Raw genomic sequence first — 22739 nt, forward strand, 5'->3', positions numbered from 1 at the left:
AACTATGAGTCTGTGCGAAAAGACAGTGCCTTTGGTTTTCTGGATAAATTTGCCAATGAAAAAGCTCAGTAACCAGACACCCGCTCTCAAGCACTGACTCTCCCATCACTGGGCGCACCGAGTCCCCATATTCCTGGACTTTGACACTGAATTTACCTTCGTAGCCCCTTTTCACAGTGGAATCTCAGCTCTTCTGCCCTTTCAGTTACCACTTCCCTGCAGGACTGGAGTTTTCTCAAGTGACAATTGTCATAAACCTGAGGAGGGAGCCCTCCCGGGGAACAGATCCAAGTCTTGGGTGGTCTTGGGTGCTGACCCTCCACATCATTCTTCTTAATACACAGTGAGCAAACCTTCCAAAACTGTCATATCAACACTCAGGGTTACAACTAAACTAGTTGATGAAATGAATGAAAGCCTCAGAACTTCCAGCACGCCCCAAGTAAAATTCCCTTTATTAGGACTTCATATAATATATATCAAATCTGCTCCCGGTTTCAAAAGTGGAATCCCTTTTGTGTGTGTGTGTGTGTGTGTGTGTGTGTGTGTGTGTGTGGTAAGCGGGCCTCTCACTGGCGGAGCCTCCCATTGGCTCCGGACGTGCAGGCTCAGCGGCCCTGGCTCACGGGCCCAGCCACTCCGCGGCATGTGGGATCCTCCCCGACCGGGGCATGAACCCGTGTCTCGTGCAACGGCAGGCGGACTCTCAACCACTGCGCCACCAGGGAAGCCCTGGAATTCCATTTTTATGACCTATGTTATAAGCTGGAAAACCTGATTGAGGAAATTCAGCTTTTCTTTCCTCACTATTGTATTTTTCTGCAAACCATTTTTTTGCCTTTATAATTTTAACGTTATCAGTTTACCTTTCCATTTACTTGCATGGGGCTCATTTTCACATGTTTGAATTAGTTCAGCAAAAGACACTTGAACCTACTACACACGAGGGAAAGCATTATCTGTGCTATTTAAAAATTTCTGTCTTTCATCCCATCTGCCTTTTATTATGGTACATTTGGAAATGACAAACTAGCAAATCTCAATATGAGAAGCAGCTTGGACTTACAGAACATAACACTAACTATCACTTCCTAGCTGGGTATGCTTAAAGGGACTATTTAACCTCTCAGAACTTCAGAACCCATTTTCATCCTTTGTAAAATGAAAGGCATAGTATCTATTTCATCAAGTGTGGCCTCGCACGCAGTAAGTGTAAGCTACACACAATTTTTAAAAGATCAGATTGCTATGTTAGACTACCTGGCACATTGAATTTTGTAAACTATAAATTATACAATTACAAGATATTATTTTTATAAATAGCTCTAATAATTTTAAATTTGACTCATAGTCATGACCACAAGCTGGCATCGCTGGGACACTGGCTTGGCGGCCAAGTCTGAGAGAGAAGACTTGATAAGGGTATTGCCAGTTCTCATCTGATCCCCGTGGCCTGCTTGGTTGTTGTCTGTGCTGAGGCTGACCTTTGCCTGACATTCCACCGGGAGCCTGTCTCCAGTTAATCTGAGAAGCTCCCAGCAGACAGACTGAGTGAAGTCGGAAGCTTAACTTCCTTAGGGGTCATTGCATTAGTACAGCAGCTTTAGGACCAACCAACTGCAGGAAATGTTGAAAACCCAAATCCTTCTGCGTAAGTGAGAAACAAGTTAGATCTGGTTCAGGAAGCAACCTGGCACCTGTACAATGAGAGAGACGAGCTAAGCCTTAAAAAAAGAAACAAACAAACAAACAAACAAAGAAAAAGTTAGGAATGACTTGTTAACAGTAGATAGACAGTTGACATTTGTGAAAATAAGAGAATTTCCAGTTTCCCAATCTTGCAAATGACACTGTGGCATAGATTTTTGTGCTTTCTCATCAGCCAGCTGAGGACAATTTAAATAAGAAAGGCATCCATGAAATGAACAAAAATGGCATCATGAGATATGAACACATAGTGACCAGTTGGGCTAATTTGTCAGTTTGGGGGCCACACTCAGAGACAGTCTGATCATGAAGCAGGAGCTTCTGGGCCCTTGTGGCTGTTGGTGGTCCCAGGAGTAGTGGAGTGTTGGGAGCAGGGTGGGACAGCCGAGAAGCCAGGTTATAATTGGGTAGCATTTCTCCATAAGCACTTCATGAGCTGCTTCAGAAGAAGAAAGCTCAAATCACCTAAGATCTAGTAGTTTGTCGTGATTCTATCAGTGTGTTATATACAGCCTCATAACTAATCTTGTATTTAAATGTTTTTATTATTATTCTTAAAGAGGCCTCCAACACTGTAAAATCTCCAGGCTCTATAAGACCCGGATCTACCCCTGCCTACACTGCAAACCCTCTGGGCTTTGTATTTTTTTAAATGTACTTCCTGAACACCTGAGAACTATGCTAGGCCTTGGGGACGGTGAATGCGCAGACATGGTTCCTTCCTTGGGAGAAAACACCTTTCCTGTAAAGACAAATTCATATGAAGTGATCCCAAGTGGGATGCTGAGTGGAATGGAGGTTTTTTTTTTTTTTTTAATAAGAATGGCTAACTTTTTTTTTTTTAGATGTTGGGGGTAGGAGTTAATTAATTAATTAATTATTGCTGTGTTGGGTCTTCGTTTCTGTGTGAGGGCTTTCTCTAGTTGTGGCGAGCTGGGGCCACTCTTCATCGCAGTGCGTGGGCCTCTCACCATCGCGGCCTCCCTTGTTGAGGAGCACAGGCTCCAGACGCGCAGGCTCAGTAGTTGTGGCTCACGGGCCTAGTTGCTTCACAGCATGTGGGATCCTCCCAGACCAGGGCTCGAACCCGTGTCCCCTGCATTAGCAGGCAGATTCTCAACTGCTGTGCCACCAGGGAAGCCCCTGGAATGGAGTTTTGTGGCAGTTGGGAGAACTAAGCTGGCCTCGGGCATCAGGAGAGGCCTCCTCTCAGGAGTGTTACTTGAGAGCAAGGAGGAGGATGCATTGGCCTTGCAGGCGAGGGGAGGGCATGCGCAGTGGCTTGGAGAAGGAGCCAGCCTGGAGTTCAGAAGCCCAGCATGGCTGAGGGTGAGGGGTGGAGAAAGCAACCCAAGCTGAGGCTGGAGAGGTGAGCAGGGCCTGATCCTGAAGCGGCCAGAGGGCACCGGGAAAGATTCTTTCTGAAAGACAATGGAAGCCATTTGAGGGTCTTAGGCTGAGAATGACCTGATGAGATTTGTGTTTTCAAAAAATTACTCTGGCTGTATTGTGGCGAAGGGAAAACTTTCAGTCATCAAAGAAAACGAGGACAGGAGCTTAGACTCAAGTTGGGACCAGGGGAGTGGCCACACATGAAGTAGGATTCAAGAGCTTGGGACCGAATATGACAATGCTGGTGAGAGAAGGTGACACACAGGCTTCACGACTGGGCGGATGAGGATACCGTTTTCAGAAATGTGAAAGCCTTCAGAGGAGGAAGGTGGAGAGAGAGAAATCAAATTTGGAGCAAGTCGAGTTTTTGGTGCCGGTGAGAACCCCAGAAGAAGTTTATCTTGGCAGTTTCATAAATCATTCTTGAACTTGAGGACACAGATTTTAGCTCAGTAAAATTACATGTCATTATAGGGCTTCCCTGGTGGCGCAGTGGTTGAGAGTCCGCCTGCCGATGCAGGGAATATGGGTTCGTGCCCCGGTCCGGGAAGATCCCACATGCCGCGGAGCGGCTGGTCCCGTGAGCCATGGCCGCTGAGCCTGCGCGTCTGGAGCCTGTGCTCCGCAACGGGAGAGGCCACAGCAGTGAGAGGCCCGCGTACCACAAATATTACATGTCATTATAAATCTTGGCCCTTTGGGATACTTTCAAATCATTGAAGCTACATATATTAAATCTGTGAGTGACAAGTGCCTACGGCAGAACAAAGCCGAGGACCAGGGGAAATAAAAATTTTATAAATGTGCTCCTGCAGTACATTCATTTAACTCTGCTTTGTGGTTATAGATAAGAAACGCCTATACAAAATTTTTTTTCTTTTCCATTACGCTTTATTATAGGACATTGAATAGAGTTCCCTGTGCTATACAGTAGGACCTTGTTGTTTATCCTTCCTATATATATTAGTTTGTGCAAAACATTTTGAAATATGAACAATTCCTGAAATTACCAAATTCTTCCTGAAATGTGGGGATTATTAAAGAAAACATATTGATAGGACCTTTCAACATTTCTGAACATAAAGACCCAAAAGTGCAAGCCAAGAAACTCACCTTTAGGGAGAGTGTCTCCCGCCTTGCCGAGCATTAGGCTGAAGTAGTTATTACTTACAAGTGGAGTTAGGAGGTCTCTGATCACTGCCTAAAAATATTATTTATTGAAACACCAGATCTGCTGGCAGGGCTAGTAGTGCTGATTTTTGGAGATGCTGATGAGTTTTGCTCTTGTTGAGTCTTCATTAACATGAGGACACTTGCTGATTAACAGTTGCCTGTATTTAAGAAGGCAAATTCTGGCTATGGGATAATGTTAGAGATTTCCACTTAAATTTAGACGATAATAAAGTCCAAAACTCCTTGACCTGGCCCTTCAAACAAAAAATATTCAACATCGATATGCATCTACCAGGTGCCAGGCATGACGGTGGTGGCTACACGAAAAAAAAAAGAGTTGCAGGGAAGGCCAGTTTCTGCTTAGCTCTTTCTCCTCCCCAACTCTATACCAAAGAATGCCCTGTTTTTGTTATGTTTTTGTTTTCATACTCCTGTGCGTTTGCTCCGGAGGCTGCTCTCTCTGCCAGGAAATCTCTTTAGGGCTCCTGTGCCTTCTCTGACTGCACCCACGTGGGCTGCCTTGCTTCTTCATCTGTATTTATTCCACGGCTCTTGTCTTGCTGGCACCTTGGCGAAGCTGTCACTGCACTGTGTTACTGTCAGCTGTCTGCCTCTCTCCCAGGAGTATGAGCTCCTGAGGGCAGGGACTAGATCAATTTCTATTTTTCTGTTTATAATCCTAGCTTCCAGCACAGTATCTATCCACGCAGCAGGTATTTGGTAAATGGGTGTTGAATAAAGAAACAAATAATAGCATTTTTGAGAGGAAACTAAAGGGAAAAAAAGGTTGAAAGAAAAAAAAAAACTGTTTTCACTAAAAAGGGAATTGCTGATGTCCTGGGAAATAGTGTGTATCAGATTGACAATCAAGAAGCATGAAAATAATTCTCTCCAATATAGAGATTTTTTTTAAAGAGAAAATGCAGATCTTCAGATGGCTTATAGTATTGTGGACTCTAAAAAGCAATTCTACTCGAAAACACAGTGTGATCAGGTAAAAATCCCAAAACAGAAAATGCTGATGCTAGGAACACATATGACTGGGATTTTTTCCCTCAGTGTAGACAAGGTTGCAAAGAAATCTAAATTATTCATCATACTTAGGTCTGGCCAGGGTTAGGCAGGGCAGTGATGTTTAATGACTCAGCAGAATTTTATCCAATGGATTTAAAGTTTCTGGAGAAAACGTAGAGGGAGCCAGTGAACTAAGCTCATCCAGGAGTTGTGATTATTATCGTAATCAGAGTGATTTGTAACATATATATTAGAATATCTGAATGACCATTGTTCTTAAGGTAGTGTCTCGAGAGGCCATAATTTTTTTCAGTGATGCTGCCACAGAGCAGAACACTTTAATGTCTCCTCTTCCAGAGCTATTTTCAGAGTCATTCATGGGCCACCCAAGATTTGGAAGAAGAAACTCACATGAGACCATATTTATTCTGGGTTGTTCCAATGAGAAAACTAAAATATATGTGTAGTGATTTTTCAAGAGATCAGTTTCGACACAATAGAAAAAAGAATTTTCTAATGATTTGAGCCATCCTACAATGGAGTGAATTTTTGGTAATGTACAATGTTCACTGAAAGTGTTCAAGCAAACACTAGATGACAATTTGTAGAAGTGATAGGGGGTTGATGTGTTTCAAAGTCCCTTAAAAAGCTGAGAATCTGTGATTCCAAGAATATCTGAGTCATTATTTTATAGTCACGTTAGTTGTGTATTATAATCTGCATCAAGCCCTCACTTCCCCAGGTCTGTGCTCAAATGTCACCGTATTAAAACAGAGATCTTTCCTACATGAAATATTACACTCACAATCTTCTTCCTTCCCATTTACCCTGATTTATTTCTCTCCATTGAGCTTCTGTCTGATATGTTCTGTATTTACTTGTTTATTTACATATTGTCTGTCTCCCCCAACAAGACTATAAACTCCATGAAGGAAGGGACTTTGCTGGTTTTCTTCAGTGCTCTAACTCCAAGTCTTAAATTAGAATCTGACACACAGTGTATGTTCAATAAGTTGTCGAATAAAAATAATACTAAAATATTACAGAAAAGTTACAAACGAGAGAAAGAATAAAACACAATTTCATTTTTTTGTACATAATTGCATATCTCTAAATTTGTATACTGGTCAACATAGCATATGTGCCTAATACAAAATTGTTGAAGAAATGAACCTGTACTATTATTTTAATGTATTTTTTCATCTTTTTTTTTCAAAAAACACATAGGTTTTTACATAGTTGTAATCATCATTTTTTAACCTAAAATGTCATTATTCAGCCGAATAACTCATCTTATTCACCAGATTTGGATATAATAATTTGATGTCATTTCCAAAAATCAAACCCATTTTCACATTAAAAAGCTGTGTTACCACTAAGGCTACACAAAAGTATATGCTAGAAGCCACACAAAAAAACAATGAACTCATCATTTCTAATATCATCATCATCTCTCTCACTAGTATGATTGAAGAGTCATAGTTATTTTGGGAGGCAGACTACCACAATGAGTTAAGGTCATAAATAGTTAGCCAAAACATTCTTGCAAAAAAAAAAAAAGTTGGAGGACTTACACTTCCTGGTTTCAATACATACTACAAAGCTATAGTAATTATGCCTAGGTGGTATTGTCATAAGAAAATAGACTTACAGATCTATAGAACATAACTGACTGACCAGAAATAAACCCCTACATTTGTGGCCAATTAATTTTCCACAAAGACACCAGTGCAATTCAATAGGAGAAGGCATAGTCCTCAAAAAAAAAAAAAAATGAAGACAATTGGACATCTGTATACACAAAGATGAATTTAGACCATCACCTTACACATATGCAAATATTAAGTCAAAATGAGTAATAGACTTAAATATAAAAATCAAAAACTATAAAACTTAGAAGAAAACATAAGAGTAAGTCTCTCAGACCTTGTGTTAGGAAAAGATTCCCTAGTTATAATACCAAAAGCTCAAGCAATAGAAGAAGAAACTGAGAAACTAGACTTCATCAAAATTAAAAACATTCACTTTTCGAAAGACACCAACAGACAATTCACAGAACGGGAGACAAAATCTGCAAATCATATTTCTGATAAAGTACAGAATATACAAAGAACTCTTATAACTCAGTAATAAGAAGATAACCCAATTTAAAACTGAGCATAAGATTTGAATGAATATTTTACCAAAGTAGATATAAGACAGCCAATAAACACATGAAATGCTGCTCAGTATCATTAGTTATTTGAGGAACGAAATTTAAAACTATAATGAAATACCATTTCACAGGCACTAAAATATCTATAATCAGAAAGAAGAGCAATGACAAATTAGAATGTGGAGAAACTGGAACTCTCATCATTGCTGGTGGGAAAGTAAATTGGTGTAGCCGTTTTGGAAAATAATTAGTTTCATGAAAAGTTAAACGTAAATTTACCGTATAACTCAGCAGCTCCACTACTGCATACCTGCCCAAGAGAAATGAAAACACATGGCTACACAGAGACTTTCACATTAAGTGTTCATAGCAACATTATTTATAACTACCCAAACCTGGAAACAACCCAAATATTCACCGACTGCTGAATGCATAAACAAAATAACATATATTATACTTGTGCTGATAAATGTATATTTCTATGCATATACATTTTAATAGATGTTTATATCTCTCTATGCTGAAATGATATATTTATGAAGCCCTGTAAACTATGTATATATTTCATCACATTCATAAGAGTATGGGCACATATATAATTTCAAATTAGCATCTCTTCAGTTTTCAACCCAGATGCAAATCTAGTTGCAAATTCTAACTCCACCACTTCTTAGCTCTGTGGTCATGGGCTAGTTACTTAACCTCTCTGAATCTGTTCTAGTAAAATATGTGTAATACTGTACACCTTCCAGGACTGTGGGATTAAATTAGACAAAATGTATAAAATGCTTAGCACTAGGCTGGCACGGGGTCAGTTCTTAATAACTCACACCCAGTATAATTATTTGTCTTTTTGGAGTTTTAGTTGCAAATCTAGTTGTTTACTAATATTCAGGGGTGAGGAGAAGGAAGCCATTTTGTGCAGAGGAGAGAGCGACTTCTCCCCTTCTAGCTGTTGGACTTTTTCACTTAATTTCTCAAGCCTCAGTTGCCAAAATCTGTAAAGGAGAAGTCATCTCACAGGACCTATGGTTAGGAAAATTACATTCAAGTGCTTGGCAAACTGCAAAATGTAAGGTAAATAGGAAAGTGCTATATTATTATAGCCTTCTGTTCCCATCAATGCCACCCACAATATGTTTTTAGGAGAACCAGAATAACTACTCTAGAGGGATGTGCAGTCATTTCTCATCCTGGGAGATGATAAGGAAAGCATCTTTTCATGACCGTGGTGGTGGCGAGTCATTTTCAAAATAAATTTTACCCCCTTGTTGTTTGAATACAAAGCAAGAACTGGGCTACTCCCTATCTGAAGCACTCCTGTCCTCATGAGCTATCAGGCTCAGCTAAATACGTCCCTGGCCAGTATGTGAATAATCCCCACTGGTTCCGAGACCTCCATCCACCACCGATGTGACATTCTTTGTGTTCAAATGTCTAGCTGACGTCTGATGCTTAAAACAGCCCATGTCTTCATCCCTCTCTGCATTGTCACAGCCTGTACCACCACTCTTAAAAGGCTATCGCAGGCACTCCCAGCACCAGTTGCTAACCAGCCTACCCACTTGTTTCCCCTGCCTGCTGCTGGCTGCCTTGAATGCCTCGTGCTCCGAGCTCCTTGTGGGTCTGACAGAGCAGGGACCATGTCTACCTTCGGCTACAGGAGAGAACTTAGCAAATACGAATCCATCGATGAGGATGAACTCCTGGCTTCCCTGTCAGCCGAGGAGCTGAAGGAGCTAGAGAGGGAGCTGGAAGATATTGAACCAGATCACAGCCTTCCGGTGGGGATGAGGCAAAAGAGCCTGACCGAGAAAACGCCCACGGGGACATTCAGCAGAGAAGCACTGATGGCCTACTGGGAAAAGGAGTCCCAGAAACTCTTGGAGAAGGAGAGGCTGGGGGAGTGTGGAAAGGTAGGCTCTTGGATTATTTTTCTTTAGCTGCTCCCATGGCCCTACCCCGAACCCAGGAAGCTGTTTTTTCTAACTTTTCAGCCCTCCTCACTTTCCTTTTCTTATAACCCACTTGTAGCTGCTATTGAAAATCTTCTCAGGCTGAAATAGTCATCTAACTTTTATGGCCACCCAATGGATTATATGTAAAATTCTTAGTTGGGGTCCTATGATTGACAAGGATGGGATCTTCACAAAGAAAATAATTCACAAGCAAAGCATGGGTTTAAATATTTTGCCAAACGTAAGTCTAATTTGAGTTATAAGCTGGGGATGCGGCATAATAGAAATGTAGATGTATTTATATATGTGTATAGATATGTGTGTGTGTGTATATATAGTGGTTAACTAAATTTATTTTCTTCTATAAAGACAAAAGTGTGTACTCTGGTTGCTTGGAGTGTGATGGTGACTACAGTAAAAATAATTCTTTTTTTCCAACAGCAGGAAGTGTGGGGTGGTGAGAAGTATATGGGGCTGAGAGTCAGGGGACCTTATTTCTACTCCCTGCTCTGTGCCTAACTTGTAAGATCTTAAACAGATAGTGGCTTCTGCAGGGTTCTCTTTCCCATCTGTTGATGGAGGACATTGGATCCAGTGTTTCCTTTGTGAATCAAACACCCTTTTGAGATTTGGATAACTTATGGACCTTCTTAAGAAAATGAACGTGTGCTTGTGTAAACATACACAAATTTTACATAGAATTTCAAAATGATGACACACAGCCTGAAACCCACCTAAGGACCCAAGTTAAGCATGCCTGCATAGATGATCTCTAAGATTCTGTTCTATTTTATAATGGTGATTCTAAGGCCAGGAAATGTGCTTATATTAGAGGTCAGACCTATTAAGCTCTTGTTCTCTGACCTGTAAACAGTTACTTTGAATTTGCCAAATGAATCATTCACAGAAGGAAGTTCAAAAGATTAGGCTCTGGGAAAATATTATAGTCATGACAATAAGAATGTCCAAATAACAAAGTCCTGAATTTGTGGAAGAACACCGGTCAGGAGCGAGAGTTTAATACCTCTGTGCTCCACTGGCATCATCTCAAATCAAAATGGCCCAAAGCCAATGGTGAGACTTCCATGGTACTAATCTAGGCGCTGTTAGATGATCTTGATGATAGGGTGTGTTGGCCACATTTTTAGCAAGATATGTGTGAGCCTTGTCCATGTCAATCATCGCAGGAAGGGCCACTGGGATCAGGCCAGGAGCTGCCAAGGCCACGGTGGCCGCCTGCATTGAGGGGCTGAAGGAGTGAGGTGGTGGTGAGAAGGAAGGATACACATCATGGGCCAGGATTGGGGTTGGTCGGTTCCTCCACAACCATGATTTTCAGAGGTCTTTTTTTTTTTTTTTTTTCTGTTGTGGAAATGTGTGTCCAAAATCTGATCCAATATAAGTAGGACATTTTCCTAACAGTTCTTAAAGATTTTCCTTAATAAAAAGATTAAAATTGCCTCATAATATCCAGGACAGATAACCATTGGAGAAATAGCCCAGCAAAGGCATTTTAATGGCATAATGTCTTGAGATCAGTGGAAAACAAAGGGCAAAGCCTGTTGTCAGCTGTTGATGAAACCCACTGGCTCCTGCCAAAGGTTTTGTTGATCCCTGATCCCTGCCAATAGCTTATCAGCTCAATTAGAGGGGCTTTATGTTGATGAACTTTGATTCCTTTCTCAGCTAGTTAACTTTTCTCCCGCTACCCTTTCCCCTGCTGGCTAGTTGTCTCTGGAGTCACAAGGAGTGCTGAGCAGAAGCCTGCCAGTGGAGGGTGTCAATCCATTTCCACTCCAGGAAAAAGCTCAAAGCAGCTGACTGGTGGGTAGGAGGGGGAGGGGGACGGCGGCGTAAGTGAAGAGCAGCCCAGCACGGACCATGAGAAGGAGATGATGATCAGGCTCCTCCTGGCTCTGTAAATGCTTATGAAAATCATGTTCAGCCCCTAGGGAATGACAGCCTCTGCCCAGCTGGACTCACACAAACTTATCCTGCATTAAACAGCTCCAAGGGGCCTTGCCGACCCAAAGATGTAGCTCCCCTAGCTTGAGTGTCTGCCGGGCTTCAGGCATAGGTGCCCATGAGTACATTCATTTTATTTCACTGAATTTTTATCTTCTGGACATGAGAACTGAGACTAGGAGAGGTTAAGAGACTCATTTGAGATAAACAGCTTCCAGCTGAAATTCAAACCAAGTTCTGTTGGCACAAAGACTGTGATTCTCAGAATGTGGGTATATCAGCATCACCTGGGATCTTCTTAGAACTACTAATTCTAGGGCTCCCCCAGACCTGCTGAATGAGCAACTCTGGGAGTGGGGCCCAGCAGTGTGTGGCCTCACAAGCCCTCTGGGTGGTTATGACACACACTGGTTTGAGAACCACTCAACTCTACTGCAGTTTCTTTGAGACTCCCCTCCACAGAGGTTTAGTGATTTGTCTAAGATCAACCCGCTCTTTAGGCAGAGAACCAGAACCAGAACAGAACCAAGCCTCCTTTTTCATGTAATGGTGCCAGGGAGGTAATGAGGAGAAATGGTTAGACACCCTTTTCTTTTTGCCTAATTTATGCCCTAAGGGTACCAACATCGCCCCCCAGCACCTCATGCCCGCCCCCCTCCATCTTCCCACCCCTATTCCTGCAAGGATCTGGGTTAACTACAGAGCAGTGGCAGATAGGTGATCTGGAACAGTGCAGTTAGTACAAATGCCAGAATAATTTTGAAAGTAAGCAATGATTGTTTTTATATCCTCCTTCCTCCCTCTCTAGACACCTTTCTCCCTTCTGCTGTTCTTCTCTTAGATGTCCCCCACCTAGGGTGACTAACCATCTCAGATTGTCTGGGACTATCTAGATTTTAGAACTAAAAACTCTTGCTTCCTGGGATACCTTTCAGTCCTGGGCAAATCAGGACAGTCGGTCACCTTCCCCCGACCCCAGCCCCATCAGTACTTTTCTTCTAGGCTTTGTCCCGACTCTCAGTGGCTGTTAAAACCAATGTCAATTTAGAGCCATTCCGTTAACAAATTTTATTGAGTCCCTACTACGTGCTGAGCACTGTGCAAGGGGAACAAAACAGACGTGATCCTTGTCCTCACCCCACAAACAGTCTTTTGAGAAAAATGACAAATCATTAAATGGGTACTTTACTGGAGGAAGTACAACACTGTGGGAACACATCACAAGGATAATTTGAAGAGGTGTCAAAGACATTTCTGGAGGAAATGTCATTTAGATGTTACAGAACAGCTCATTGCTGGATAACAGTTTTGCATATGACCTCTCCAGATACATTTAAGGGGAAAACATCTCTTGCAGATAAAGCCTGAAGTTCTTTTAAAAACTAGAGGGTACAATTTAATGGTGGTATGACAGGCAGTATACCTTGAATTTTGTGACAGGTCCCTTTCTTCCAAATACTGAAACAGCTAAAAACATATACTTACAACACACACACACACACACACACACACACACACACACACACACTGTATCACTCTCCCTCCTCCTCCTGAATAAGTGAGTAAAAAATTAAGACTGGAGGAGGCAACCGAGGAGCGGCTGACCCCTTCCCCAGGCCATCACGTGGTGCCTGCCACTCCAAGCAAGTGGATAACTGGAGGCTATTCTGTGATAGCAACTGGGCAAGCAAACCTGGAGACCAGCACAGTGTTTTCCAAAGCTCATTCCATATGCCTCGGCCTGGGGTCAAAAACATTTCCAGTATGGAGGGAAGAATCAAGGTTTCGGGGACAGGAAAGCATCTCAGGACTTTAGAGAAAATAACGGACTAAAAAGATAGCATTAGAGAAAATCGGACTCTGTCAGCAAGTTCGAGATTTTTATTTTATCAGAAAAGGTAGCAGAAAAAGAAAGATGGGGTCACCTGAGCTTCTCAGTACAAAGAGTCTTGTAAACAGGAAAGACAAAGATGGAATGAAATTGTGTGTGCCTGAAAGTCTCTCAGAATTGATACCTGGTAACTAATTTAAGACCATCAAGCTAAACAAGATGGACTTAATTGATATTTATAGGACATTCCATCCAAAAACAACAGAATACACATTTTTCTCAAGTGCTCATGGAACATTCTCCAGGATAGATCATATCTTGGGTCACAAATCAAGCCTTGGTAAATTTAAGAAAATTGAAATTGTATCAAGTATCTTTTCCGACCACAATGCTGTGAGACTAGATATCAATTACAGGAAAAGAGCTGTAAAACATACAAACACATGGAGGCTAAACAATACACTACTTAATAACGAAGTGATCACTGAAGAAATCAAAGAGGAAATTAAAAAATACCTAGAAACAAATGACAATGGAGACACGACGACCCAAAACCTATGGGATGCAGCAAAAGCAGTTCTAAGAGGGAAGTTTATGGCAATACAATCCCACCTTAAGAAACAGGAAATATCTCGAATAAACAACCTAACCTTGCACCTAAAGCAATTAGAGAAAGAACAAAAACATCCCAAAGTTAGCAGAAGGAAAGAAATCATAAAAATCAGATCAGAAATAAATGAAAAAGAAATGAAGGAAATGATAGCAAAGATCAATAAAACTAAAAGCTGGTTCTTTGAGAAGATAAACAAAATTGATAAACCATTAGCCAGACTCATCAAGAAAAAAAGGGAGAAGACTCAAATCAATAGAATTAGAAATGAAAAAGGAGAAGTAACAACTGACACTGCAGAAATACAAAAGATCATGAGAGATTACTATAAGCAACTCTATGCCAATAAAAAGGACAACCTGGAAGAAATGGACAAATTCTTAGAAATGCACAACCTGCCAAGACTGAATCAGGAAGAAATAGAAAATATGAACAGACCAATCACAAGCACTGAAATTGAAACTGTGATTAAAAATCTTCCAACAAACAAAAGCCCAGGACCAGATGGCTTCACAGGCGAATTCTATCAAGCATTTAGAGAAGAGCTAACACCTATCCTTCTCAAACTCTTCCAAAATATAGCAGAGGGAGGAACACTCCCAAACTCATTCTACGAGGCCACCATCACCTTGATACCAAAACCAGACAAGGATGTCACAAAGAAAGAAAACTACAGGCCAATATCACTGATGAACATAGATGCAAAAATCCTCAACAAAATACTAGCAAACAGAATCCAACAGCACATTAAAAGGATCATACACCATGATCAAGTGGGGTTTATTCCAGGAATGCAAGGATTCTTCAATATACGCAAATCAATCAATGTGATACACCATATTAACAAACTGAAGGAGAAAAACCATATGATCATCTCAATAGATGCAGAGAAAGCTTTTGACAAAATTCAACACCCATTTATGATAAAAACCCTGCAGAAAGTAGGCATAGAGGGAACTTTCCTCAACATAATAAAGGCCATATATGACAAACCCACAGCCAGCATCGTCCTCAATGGTGAAAAACTGAAACCATTTCCACTAAGATCAGGAACAAGACAAGGTTGCCCACTCTCACCACTCTTATTCAACATAGTTTTGGAAGTTTTAGCCACAGCAATCAGAGAAGAAAAGGAAATAAAAGGAATCCAAATGGGAAAAGAAGAAGTAAAGCTGTCACTGTTTGCAGATGACATGATACTATACATAGAGAATCCTAAAGATGCTACCAGAAAACTACTAGAGCTAATCAATGAATTTGGTAAAGTTGCAGGATACAAAATTAATGCACAGAAATCTCTGGCATTCCTATATACTAATGATGAAAAATCTGAAAGTGAAATCAAGGAAACACTCCCATTTACCATTGCAACAAAAAGAATAAAATATCTAGGAATAAACCTACCTAAGGAGACAAAAGACCTGTATGCAGAAAATTATAAGACACTGATGAAAGAAATTAAAGATGATACAAATAGATGGAGAGATGTACCATGTTCTTGGATTGGAAGAATCAACATTGTGAAAATGACTCTACTACCCAAAGCAATCTACAGATTCAATGCAATCCCTATCAAACTACCAATGGCATTTTTCACAGAACTAGAACAAAAAATTTCACAATTTGTATGGAAACACAAAAGACCCCGAATAGCCAAAGCAATCTTGAGAACGAAAAACGGAGCTGGAGGAATCAGGCTCCCTGACTTCAGACTATACTACAAAGCTACAGTAATCAAGACAGTATGGTACTGGCACAAAAACAGAAAGATAGATCAATGGAACAGGATAGAAAGCCCAGAGATAAACCCACGCACATATGGTCACCTTATCTTTGATAAAGGAGGCAGGAATGTACAGTGGAGAAAGGACAGTCTCTTCAATAAGTGGTGCTGGGAAAACTGGACAGGGACATGTAAAAGTATGAGATTAGATCACTCCCTAACACCATACACAAAAATTAGCTCAAAATGGATTAAAGACCTAAATGTAAGGCCAGACACTATCAAACTCCTAGAGGAAAACATAGGCAGAACACTCTATGACATAAATCACAGCAAGATCCTTTTTGACCCATCTCCTAGAGAAATGGAAATAAAGACAAAAATAAACACATGGGACCTAATGAAACTTCAAAGCTTTTGCACAGCAAAGGAAACCATAAACAAGACCAAAAGACAACCCTCAGAATGGGAGAAAATATTTGCAAATGAAGCAACTGACAAAGGATTAATCTCCAAAATTTATAAGCAGCTCATGCAGCTCAATAGCAAAAAAACAAACAACCCAATCCAAAAATGGGCAGAAGACCTAAATAGACATTTCTCCACAAAAGATATACAGACAGCCAACAAACACATGAAAGGATGCTCAACATCTTTACTTATTAGAGAAATGCAAATCAAAACTACAATGAGATATCATCTCACACCAGTCAGAATGGCCATCATCAAAAAATCTAGAAACAATAAATGCTGGAGAGGGTGTGGAAAAAAGGGAACACTCTTGCACTGCTGGTGGGAATGTGAATTGGTACAGCCACTATGGAGAACGGTATGGAGGTTCCTTAAAAAACTACAAATAGAACTACCATATGACCCAGCAATCCCACTACTGGGCATATACCCTGAGAAAACCATAATTCAAAAAGAGACATGTACCAAAATGTTCATAGCAGCCCTATTTACAATAGCCCGGAGATGGAAACAACCTAAGTGTCCATCATCGGATGAATGGATAAAGAAGATGTGGCACATATATACAATGGAATATTACTCAGCCATAAAAAGAAATGAAATTGAGCTATTTGTAATGAGGTGGATGGACCTAGAGTCTGTCATACAGAGTGAAGTAAGTCAGAAAGAGAAAGACAAATACTGTATGCTGACACATATATATGGAATTTAAGAAAAAAATGTCATCAAGAACATAGGGGTAAGACAGGAATAAAGACACAGACCTACTAGAGCATGGACTTGAGGATATGGGGAGGGGGAAGGGTAAGCTGTGACAAAGTGAAAGAGCGGCATGGACATATATACACTACCAAACGTAAGGTAGATAGCTAGTGGGAAGCAGCCGCATAGCACAGGGAGATCAGCTCGGTTCTTTGTGACCGCCTGGAGGGGTGGGATAGGGAGGGTGGGAGGGAGACGCAAAAGGGAGGGGATATGGGAACATATGTATATGTATAACTGATTAAATTTGTAAAATAAAAAAAAAAAAAAAAAAAAAAGACCATCAGGCTGAGGCAGGGGCTTGCTTCAAGAGTTTCTACTGTTCTCTGCTGTTCCACATTACGGTTGGAATCTAGCTGGTGCCAAGGGCGATTATCTTTCCCATCTCGTGTCTCCTGCAGTCCTGTCTCATTTAACCCTGTGATAACGTGAGATTTCAAGCTGATTTGCTGAAAAGGGTGACCTGATTGAGTTTCTGCAGAGAGCTGGGTTTTGACCTGCTGCTGCCCTGAACAGCAGCCCTGCCCCCTTGGCTTCTTTCCCCAGAGAAAGGACAGAGACAGCCTCAGGTGCTGTGGGGTCTCTGAGACCCTGTGCCAGGCTCTACCCTACAGGGACATGCCCCGCCTCTGTCTACACCGAGACAGGACAGGGCAGAGTGCTCTGGGCTCCTGTCACATAGGCTATAGGAGGCAAATTGGGGGAAGAATTTTTGAACATTAAGAAAGGGAACCCATGAACCTGTTGTATATTTTCGTTGTCACTCGTAAGTTTGGGATGGAGAAATAAGGAAGGACTGAGGGGTGATTCCCTAAGGGATAGTTGAATTTGCTAAACTGTAATAGACTAGGAGTCAAGTAGTTCAGAAGAGGTAGTCAAGAGAATAAAGATTTTATCAAGGGCTTTCCAGAGCAGAAGTTCTGACATATCTGTTCAAACTGGTAAAATGATAGCAAACTTTTATTCCATAAACTGAATTCTGGATCTTTATTTTGCAGAAAACAAAAGAAACGTTTGTAGAAAGAGCTGTTGGGCTATGCAAGGAAATATTAACCTTGGTCACCCAAACTAGAGAGATCAGAAGGTGGAGATGAACTTTTTTGTCTTATATACTTCCGTATTATTTGCTGTGTGTTACTTTTTAAAAAATTTATTGAAAAACTTAATTGACATATCACATTGCATGAGTTTTAGATAGACCACACGATGATTTGATCCATGTATGTATTGCAAAACCATGTGTTACTTTCGTAAATTTTAAAAATGTGCTTAGAAATGACAGACTTAATGATGATACCATGCTCTTTAGGTTGCAGAAGAAGACAAAGAGGAGAGTGAGGAAGAGCTTATCTTTACTGAAAGTAACAGTGAGGTCTCTGAAGAGGTGTATACGGAAGAGGAGGACGAGGACGAGGACGAGGACGAGGAGGAAGAGGACCGCGAAGGAGAGGAAAAAATAATTGAAAACGAGAAAGGGATGAATGGATCCGTACATTACGGTAGTGTCAATTCTGACAACTCGAGGCCAGAGACGTTTAAAAGCCAAATTGAAAACATACATCTGACCAACGGCCACAGCGGAAGGAACACAGAGTCCCCGGCTGCCATCCACCCCTGTGGAAACCCTACGGTGATCGAGGATGCTCTGGAAAAGATGAAAAACAATGACCCTGACACCACGGAAGTCAATCTGAACAATATCGAGAACATCACGTCGCAGACCCTCACCCGCTTCGCGGAGGCCCTCAAGGCCAACACGGTGGTGAAGACCTTCAGTCTGGCCAACACGCGCGCCGACGACAGCGTGGCCACCGCCATTGCGGAAATGCTGCGAGTCAACCGCCACATCACCAGCGTCAACATCGAGTCCAACTTCGTCACGGGCAAGGGCATCCTGGCCATCATGAGGGCTCTGCAGCACAACAGCGTGCTCACCGAGCTGCGCTTCCACAACCAAAGGCACATCATGGGCAGCCAGGTGGAGATGGAGATCGTCAAGCTGCTGAAGGAGAACACCACGCTGCTGAGGCTGGGATACCATTTCGAGCTCCCAGGACCAAGAATGAGCATGACTAGCCTCTTGACCAGAAACATGGATAAACAGCGGCAGAAGCGGTTACAGGAGCAAAAGCAGCAGGAGGGGTACGATGGGGGAGCCAACCTTAGGACCAAAGTCTGGCGAAGAGGGACGCCCGGCTCTTCACCTCACGCATCCCCCAGGCACTCACCCCGCTCATCCCCCAAACTCCCCAGGAAAGTCCAAAGCGTGAGGAGCCGGCCTCCGTCGCCGGTGGCCCCGCCCCCTCCTCCTCCGCCGCCGCCGCCGTCCCCGCCCCCTCTTCCTCCGCAAAAGCTGCCGCCGCCCCCTCCTCCGCCGCCACCGCCCCCTCCGCCCCCAGAGAAGCTCATCACGCGGAACATCGCAGAAGTCATCAAACAGCAGGAGAGTGCCCAGCGGGCCTTACAAAATGGACAGAAAAAGAAAAAAGGGAAAAAGGCTAAGAAACAGCCCAACAGTAGCCTAAAGGAAATTAGAAATTCCCTGAGGTCAGTGCAGGAGAAGAAAATGGAAGACACTTCCCGACCTTCTACCCCACAGAGATCAGCACATGAGAATCTCATGGAAGCTATTCGGGGCAGCAGCATGAGACAGCTAAGGCGCGTAAGTAACCCGAGGGCAGACCCTGGGGCGCAGACCTAGTAAAGGAGCCGGCCTCCACCGCACAAGGGTCCCAAAGTCGCCTCTCAAATACTTAATCAATATTTTAAATGTTTTAGGATGCCAGAGCAGGCTACCAAATTTGGAGCATCAGAAGCAGGTCACCAGATAGCACATTTCCATTTGAGAGATGTGCCTGGTCCACCTTCTTGGCATCTCAGTCTTTTAAGGGCCAGGCTCATCTTAAGATACTTCAATCTAAAAAAGTCCCAATTTCCTTAATAAGAAAATCAAGGGCGTTCTCATCTACATTCCAGAACAGATTCATCACTTGTCAAAAATTTTACCACAGAGTTGCAAGTGATTTAAAACCTACTTTATCATATACAATTTGAGTACCACCCAGCAATAATCTATATCTGAGTTCTTCCTGGAGAATACTGCTAAAGACATACTCTACAGATATTTTTTTCACTTTATCATTTGTACTGTTTTGATTGAAAGAAAATCCCCTATCTTTGTAGGTGGAAGTTCCAGAAGCTCTGCGATAAAACCCCGATCTTTAGAAGACGATGCAGATTTATTCAGTGGTATTAGATAAAATGCATTGTGAGATGTTTCTAAAATACCTTCTTCAATTTGAAATGTTCTCTGACTTTAAAAGTAGCCTCACCCATTAATTCCAAAGAGAATTTGAAGAAACTATCAGCATGTTTCTTCTGTAAATATGAAAATAAACTTCTTTTTTATGTCATGAGATTTGTATTGGCAAGAAGCAGTTTATTTAAACATGCTCTGGCTGTGTTGGTAATTCTGAGCTGTCATGAGTTAATGAAATGGGCTGTTATTTTTGTAATCCCAATAAATTTGGATTGAAGTTTTTCGGGCTTTTTTTAAACAAACTATTTTTTTTGTAAATTGATATTCACATCTGTCAGGTGTGTATGTAACCTTGCTAAATATTAAAAATATTACATTCTCAGCCCCCCCAAAAGGTTTGGGTCCTTAGCATTTGCCTGCGTTTTCTCATGTCTAAGAAAATCTGATCAGAGCTCTCTCTAAAGGTCTGGAATCAAGAACCTTCTTAAAAGTCTTTTTGGTAGTGAGATAAAAGCTTGGGAAAAGACCCCAAAGTGACCATTATTATCTTAGATGCATGGATGTTGGACCCAGGATGGCAGCTGACACTCCCATATTTCCATAAGGCTGATAGGTACCCAGAAGTCATTCAATCATTTATAATTAAAACCAACTATTTCTGGAAGAAAAAAACAAACAAACAGTTGAAAGTTAGAAATCTCTTGGTAGAGAGGGAGTAAGTGCTAAGGAAATGTCTGGAAGATAGGCACCACCACCCCACCCCGCTCTGAATTCTGAGCTATCTTGAGGCTGATGCTAAAGATGCACTGTTCAAGTCTCCTTTAAACTCTCCCTGGATGAGCTTTAGTTTAATGGGTCTCAGCCTTTTGGTGCTCTGAATACATAGTGGTGATGTCAGAGTCCACAACACACATCCAGGACAAGGGTACATGTATTTGCAATCGCCCCACCTCCCTCTCACTCAAGAAAGATCTGAATTCAGATAAGAGAAAGACTATCAGAGATTCCCTGCATTCCACCCTAGGGCTCCTCTCCGATTTATGAAAGCTATAAATCTCCTCTAAAGTCCTTTGTATTATCATGATTAGCAATGTTTCCTTTGTGTCCTACAGAGTATGACAGTGGTCCTGGCGAGCTCCCTGGGCCACCCGTTTAATAACTGTTTCCTGACTTCGTGTAGGGAGTGACTGACATTTTCAGAACTAAGTTGTGTACTTTTCACAGCAACATTAAAAGGTGCTCTCCCTTGGGGCTTCCCTGGTGGCGCAGTGGTTGAGAGTCCGCCTGCCGATGCAGGGGACGTGGGTTTGTGCCCCGGTCCGGGAAGATCCCACATGCCGCGGAGCGGCTGGGCAGGTGAGCCATGGCCGCTGAGCCTGCGCGTCCGGAGCCTGTGCTCTGCAACGGGAGAGGCCACAACAGTGAGGAGAAAAAAAAAAAAAAAAAAAGGGTGCTCTCTCCAGTTAGTCCATGAGGAAGCCCAGGCTCAGGGGGGCTGGGGTTGCCTGGGAGCCTGGGTGTTTCAGAAGCCTGTGCTCCTTCTGCATCGCTGCCCGTCTCTGCTTGCATCGGGGCTCAAACGCCCCACCCCACGAAGGCTCCCTGTTCTTAGAATAACAGTGGGGATTTCAGTTTCCCTTAGTAGTGACTTCACTATTTTACCCCTTTCACTAGTGTATACAATCATGTTCTTTATTGTTGCACAAAGAAATAAAAGCTAAAATGTAGGTTTTTAAAAGGTGTGCATGGGTGTGTATGGTGTGTGTGTGTGTGTGTGTGTGTGTGTGTGTGTGTGTAGTGAATTTAGGACAGAAAGCCAAGACTGACCTTCCTTTCCCCTGATCTTTGTGTGTGCATGAGGACGGGGCTTTTCTGAATGCGAACAGCTTTCAGCTCCATCATGATGAGGCAGAGGGGCAAATGGTTGCTGATAAAAGGGCCCTTTGGGGCTTCCCTGGTGGCGCAGTGGTTGAGAGTCCGCCTGCCGATGCAGGGGACACGGGTTCGTGCCCCGGTCCGGGAAGATCCCATATGCCGTGGAGCGGCTGGGCCCGTGAGCCATGGCCGCTGAGCCTGCACATCTGGAGCCTGTGCTCCGCAGCGGGAGAGGCCACAACAGTGAGAGGCCTGCATACCGCAAAAAAAAAAAAAAAAAAAAAAAGGGTCCTTTGATAAAACCATGTATGAATCCCAGAAAAAGAGGGTGTGCAGAACCGGGAGGGAGAGGCGAGTTCCTGGGCTGCCGGGAGCCGCTAGGGCTGTGGAAACCTGCCAGGCCTTCTCACCAGAAATGAGTGATTGGGAGACAAACATTCTCTCCTTCACATTTTTTTTTTTTTTTTTTGCAGTACGCGGGCCTCTCACTTTTGTGGCCTCTCCCGTTGCGGGGCACAGGCTCCGGACGCGCAGGCTCAGCGGCCATGGCTCACGGGCCCAGCCGCTCCACAGCATGTGGGATCCTCCCGGACCGGGGCACGAACCCGTGTCCCCTGCATCGGCAGGCGGACTCTCAACCACTGCGCCACCAGGGAAGCCCATCTCCTTGACATTTTAAAAGACTGCTTTGCTGGAAATTTTTGGGCTTCGGGAGAGAGCAGCGTGCACTTAAGAGGCACTTCACAAAATGTAAATAAAGATATCCTTACAGCCAACCCACAAAACAAAATATGATAAAGCCCCTAATAAGACAAGTATGATACGGTCAGGCACTAAGTTGGCA

At 42.6% G+C, this 22739-nt stretch overlaps 1 protein-coding gene across 1 annotated transcript; it reads left to right on the forward strand.

Moving 5' to 3' along the window:
- The first annotated feature begins 9084 nt into the window (after positions 1-9084).
- Positions 9085-20233, forward strand: LMOD2 (leiomodin 2). Its single transcript, XM_060108438.1, has 3 exons — positions 9085-9361; positions 18078-19423; positions 19945-20233. The coding sequence occupies exons 1-3, from the start codon at positions 9085-9087 to the stop codon at positions 19969-19971; spliced, it is 1650 nt and encodes a 549-aa protein (XP_059964421.1). The 3' UTR covers positions 19972-20233.
- Positions 20234-22739: the final 2506 nt, after the last annotated feature.

The sequence above is a fragment of the Mesoplodon densirostris genome, chromosome 9 (assembly GCF_025265405.1).
Source record: "Mesoplodon densirostris isolate mMesDen1 chromosome 9, mMesDen1 primary haplotype, whole genome shotgun sequence".
Classification (NCBI taxonomy): domain Eukaryota; kingdom Metazoa; phylum Chordata; class Mammalia; order Artiodactyla; family Ziphiidae; genus Mesoplodon; species Mesoplodon densirostris.

Excerpts from the sequence above, each read along its gene's own strand:
- LMOD2 (XM_060108438.1), top strand. The coding sequence starts at position 9,085 with ATGTCTACCTTCGGCTACAGGAGAGAACTTAGCAAATACGAATCCATC. Across the intron at positions 9,362-18,077 it reads GGGGGAGTGTGGAAAGGTAG|AAGAAGACAAAGAGGAGAGT; the intron begins GCTCTTGGATTA and ends TTTAGGTTGCAG. Across the intron at positions 19,424-19,944 it reads GCATGAGACAGCTAAGGCGC|GTGGAAGTTCCAGAAGCTCT; the intron begins GTAAGTAACCCG and ends CTATCTTTGTAG.